The sequence below is a fragment of the Sciurus carolinensis genome, chromosome 7 (genome assembly GCF_902686445.1).
Source record: "Sciurus carolinensis chromosome 7, mSciCar1.2, whole genome shotgun sequence".
NCBI classification, from domain to species: Eukaryota; Metazoa; Chordata; class Mammalia; order Rodentia; family Sciuridae; genus Sciurus; species Sciurus carolinensis.
In genome coordinates, this window is record NC_062219.1 from 92,925,824 (window position 1) to 92,931,523 (window position 5,700).

The 5,700-nt window shown below is 30.0% G+C and overlaps 1 protein-coding gene across 1 annotated transcript; it reads right to left on the reverse strand.

Moving 5' to 3' along the window:
* Positions 1–4,499: 4,499 nt before the first annotated feature.
* LOC124989083 (40S ribosomal protein S27-like) lies at positions 4,500–4,754 on the reverse strand. Its single transcript, XM_047559016.1, has one exon. The coding sequence runs from the start codon at positions 4,752–4,754 to the stop codon at positions 4,500–4,502; it is 255 nt and encodes an 84-aa protein (XP_047414972.1).
* Positions 4,755–5,700: the final 946 nt, after the last annotated feature.

Consider the following 5,700-nt stretch of genomic DNA (forward strand, 5'->3'; position numbering starts at 1 on the left):
GTTTATTTGAACCTCAACATTTCAGAGGTTAAGTCCTTGTTTGCCTGACTATCATTCTAGGCCCCAGGTGAGATGGAGCATAATGGCAGAAGGATACAGCAAAGGAAAGCTGCTCAACTCATATTAACCAGAAAGCAGAGAGAAAGCAAGGGAGAGTCAGGATCAAAATATATATAATCTCCAAAGCACATTCCCCCAGTACCCTAACTTCCTCCAGCTACAGTTACCACCAGTTAGTCCATTAAAAGTATTGATTCATTAAATCACTCTTTATGTTACAGATGTCATAATCTAATAATGTCACTCCTGAACATTCTCACATTAATACTGAGTGGTTGGGGGACACCTCGTATCTAACCCATAACAATGCCCAATTACTAGAGTGAATTTTCCCTAATGTGTCCCATATTTTTATTACACTATCCTAAGTAAAATGAGTCCAAGGATTCTTCTTGATTTATTTTGTGATGTATTTTTATTGAGGAATTATGTTAATTTTTTCTCTCTCCGTATTTTATGAGTCACTCTGATGGCAGTAAAATGCTTCATTGAGATTTGATTAATATTTCTTTTATACCCAACAAGTTTTTGAGAAACATTCCATGCACTTATTGACCATTTCCTTAAAAAATACAAAAACATTCAACTATATGTTTAGAGAAATGATGCATTTGCATTGAAACCTAAAATTACTGTATTTTAGGATTCATTTGCAATGAACTGTTGGATATGGAATACAGGGTGTTGAGCTACATTTTTCCATGGAAATACCTGTTGCTTTATAATTTGTTTCTATTTACTTGAGTTGTTTATTTTGCTGAAAATGGCAGTCATATACATAGTTTGTGATCTCTCAGTTCTGGTCTTGTCCAGTTATCAATTTATCCTCACACTCATATGAAGCAGTTTTGACAAGGTGGATTTAGAATCAGTATTAGAATTAAGTATTGTAAATCATCTTTTTCACATTTTTCTAGATCTAATAAAACCTTGATATACTTTGATACAAATTCTAGAATGAAATTAATATTAGATCAACAATTTAATTTCTTCAAAAAAAATGGTTGAGATATTGGTTGCTATTGTATTGAACTTTCAGCTTCACACTAACAATACTGGATATTTTGTTAATCATATGGTACATTTTCCCATTTATTTTGGTTTGCATTTTCTTCTGTTTTAATTTTTTGGAGCAGTGCCCTGTGGTTTTCACATTAGACTCTGCTCACCTGCTGTTAGGTTTTTCCAAGGATTTGATAATTATTGATGCTCTTTTATATTTATTTTTAAATTTATTTTTCTAAATGTATGTTGCTACTAATAGAAATAAAATGCTTTTTATTGATAACATTAATTAATCAATCTTCAAAAATACATTTTATGCCATTTAACTTTTATTTTAACACTGTGTTTTATACACAATATAATGTTAGCTAGAAGTAGTGAGATTGGAAAAGCTTATTTTGTTTGACATCTTAACTGGGAAAACATTCGGCTTTTTAGTTGGTATGATGATGATTTTGGCACTCGGCTTCACATAAATGTCCCCAAATCAGATTGAAGAAGATGATTTTATTCCTTGCTTTCTAATAGTTTTGATCATCAAAGTGTGCTGAATTACTTTAAATTATTATTCTACATAACACGCCTTGTTAATTTGGTGAATTAGATTGTTTGATTTTTCAATGAAAAATAAATACTTGTATATCTTAAATAAAGTTCACTTTGGCAGAATGCATCATATATTTTATAAATTGTTAATTGTTTACTAATATTTTAAAGAATGTTAGCTTCTATATTCATGAGGGATATTATTTTTAGAATTTCTTTGGAATATCTACCATATTTTGTTATTGTTTTCTTTACACAGGACTCATAGAACAAGTTTTGACATGTTCCTAAATCCTTCATTTTCTGAAAGTCTTTTTTAATAGCAACTACTGCTAAAACTATGTGTGACCAGAATTATCTTTCTACAATTTTCTTTTAATGTCAAGTGCTTCAGTAGGTAGGAAGCTATATCAATTTCCTACAACTTTTTATAAGGTTGTACTTTTCAAATGTGTAAAATTAATTTTTTTCAGATTGTTGACATAAACATTTTAATATACTTAATTAGTCCCATATAATCATATAATCATCTATTTTATGTTTATTATTCACCTGTATATTTCTTAATAAATCTCTAGACATATTGATATTTTTGTTAGTGCATTGTAATTACAAATGGTGTTGGTATTCATTTTGATATATTCATATGTGCACATAAAATTATTTGCTCCATTTTTTCACCAGTTCTACCCCTTTCCCTCTCCTTTCCTCCCACAATCTGCTTTCTCTACATATCTTAAATTTTACTTTGAAATTATGTAAATATTATGGGACTAGGTAGAGGTGGTGATTCTCCAGCATTGTAAGTCTGTCACGGGATTATACACTTAAAATCATTACAATGGAAAAATGTGTTACATATACATACTTAAATATATGTACACAAACACTGAGCATCGACATGCTATGTTTTTATTTCTATTCATGGAAAAATATTTTCTGTTTTTATTATATTTCTTTGGTGTATTATTAAGAATTGGGAGCATGAATATCAAAATTTTCAATTTTTCATTATAAAATTTCTTAACTTTATTGATTTCTGTATCATAATACAAAAACAAATTCTGCATTTTCCCTGTTCTTCAGAACTAATTCATAATAGTTTTATAAACTAGATTTTGGAATTATTGGCTCATCTGTGTGTACTGGAAAAGAATGTATATTCTGGCATTGTCTGTTACATTGTTTGGCGTTATAGTACTATCCAAATTTGATATATCCTTAATTTTCAAAATATTTATCTATTAATTTCTATGATAGAGGTAATAAAATATATAAATATTTTGTCTATTTGTCAATTTTGCAAATTAGTTCTATTTTTGTTTCATGTTGTAAAGATCCTTCTTTCTTGTACATATGCATTTAGGTCCTTCTTTCATGTACATATGCCTTTCATTTACATATCAAGGACATGATATGTCCTTGATACCTTTGCCCTTTGATTAATACGAAATGCCTTTTTCTCTAATCTGAATGATGTTTTTTATTAATGTTTCATGTTTTAAATTTTCCCATCTTCTTGCATTCAGCTATTTTTCTTTAAGGTGTTTGCAAACTGAGAGCAAGTGTATATGTGCATGTATGCAACACGTATTTTCATTCTAATGATTTTAAATGTACAGTCCAGTGACATTAAAAATGTTGTGCAATCATCATCTCCATCTGGTACCAAAATATTTATTTAATTCCAAAGTATAATCCCTTACCCATTAAGCAGTTTCTCCCCATTCTCCCTCTCCCTTTAGTTCCTGGCAACAAACAATCCATGTTATGTCTATTCTGAATAATTCATGAAAATGGAGAAAAAAAATGTGACCATTTGTATCTGGCTCCTTTCCCCTAGCAAAATATTTTGAAAGCATATCCACATTATGGCATATATCATATATATACATATGACTCACATTGCATACACACATATACACACACACATAGAAAATATAATGATAAATTTAAGTTCTTTTTAGATTTTCTCATATATTTATCTTGTTTGACATTCTTTATTCCCTCCTGTAGATACAGACTTCCATCTGGTATGATTTCTCTTTTACCTTATGTACTACAGTGGTATAGGCCTTTTAAGGACAAATTTCCCAGCTTTTGTTTTTTTTTGAAAAAGCTTTGTGCAGGCATTTTTAATTTTTACATTTACTCCAAATTAATTTCTAGATTGTCAATATCTTTTTATTTTCCAATGTTTTGAAGATACTATTTCACCATTTATGGTGAAAAGTAGTCATCATATTTATCATTGTTTCTCTTTAGGTAATGTGTCCTTTTCTCTGATAGCTTTCAGATTTTCTCTTTTACTTTGGTTTTATGAGTTTGACTCTAAAAGGCCTAATTTGGGTTTTCTTTATACTTATTTCACTTAATTTTTCTAAGCTTTTTGGTTCTGTGAGAATTTTTTTTTCTTTCAACAAATGTGGAAATCTCTTGGCATTATTTCTTCATGGATTTCTTCCATCATGACTTACTTCTTTATGTCTGGGACTACAAATAAACATATATTAAATATGTTTCTAGAGACATATTTTAAAACTTAAATGTTAAGTTATATTTTTATTAAAGTTGGTTTGTTGATTGTGTTGTATAGATTAACAATCAGTTCTTAATACTAAGAAAACATAAAATTAACAACTTTCATTTATCTAATATTTCAGTTCTTAATCAAGTTCTGAAGATTTACCCAATGAGCCTAGGTGGATAAAATGTCCCAAATGGACTTTTTTTAGTACTTGGCCACTTACTTGCCCCAAATGACTCTAGTATTCCATTGTTCTGGATGCTCCTGAATACTTGAGGGCAGTTAAACAAGACAATAAACAGGATATATCCAAAATGCATTTATTGGGATGTTTTCCCACTCATCTTGATTCAGACTGCTTTTAGTGGTGCTTCCTCCTGAAGGAACATCCTTCTGTATGTGTTGCTTTTCCTCCCATAGGCTGGCAAAGGGCAGTTGAACGGCCAACACACAAAACTTCTGTTTGTGCATGGCTAAAAACTGTCGTGATTTTATAGCATCCTGGGCATTTCACATCCATGAAATAGGAATTGGGGTTCCGAACCAGGTGCTTCTTCATGTGTTTCCTCTTCTCCTTGTCTGGAGAGGGATGAAGGAGATCTTTTGCCAGAGGCATGTTCTTATGGGGAGGTGGTCACCTCCAGAAAGGCTCTAGAGACATTTTTTGATATACTTTTCTATTTTGGTTTCATTTTGAATAATTTATATGAAACCTCATCAAGTTACATATACACGTAGCTTTTATTTATCATTGTTCTGCTAAATTTCCCATTTAATTATTCATATTTTTCTATTTAAGTAAATTCTTCAAATACTTTAATATTTCTTTGCACTTTTCTGGTAGCTCCTATATGTAGATTCTCTCTGGGTTTCCTTCTGTTGACCAATCAAAGTGCTTATTTAAAAATAGATCAAACTATAGCCTCTCTAATTAGAGATCAAAATAAGCTATTTTTATTATAGAAAGAGAAAACTGGATTGTGATTAAATATGTGTGAATACTTGTGTGACTCTACTCCCTTAGTTTACTTTGGAGATTAATATTGCAAATGATCATATTAATGGATTTTAACTATCCCATACCACAGCTACCAATTTAACTGTTTTGAATCAAAGAATGTGTGAGGTTTATTTGATGACAGAACTTGAAGAGAACACCTAAAGATTTGTTTGATAAATGCTAAATTAGGTCATTGACAAAGGAAAAAAGACTACATAATTTGTTGCAAAGCTTAGTACTTAAGTTTTTCAAAAATACTTTAATATTGTAGATTAATTACTTCATTAAAAGAAGTCTCAATAGATAAAAAGAGCAGTATAATCCAAACCAATAGAAAATTTTTTAATTGTATACTTATTATTTTAATAATTACTTATTTTATAAGATCCTAAGAAGCCACTTAGACTACATTTTGGTTTACTTCTTCAATCACAAGAAATTTTTCATTTAGTTTAAGGTTTTTTTGTTTTTGTTTTTGTTTTGATACAGAGGATTGAATACAAGAGCACTTTACCACTGAGTCACATCCTCAACCCCTTTCGTTTTATTATTTTGAGACAGG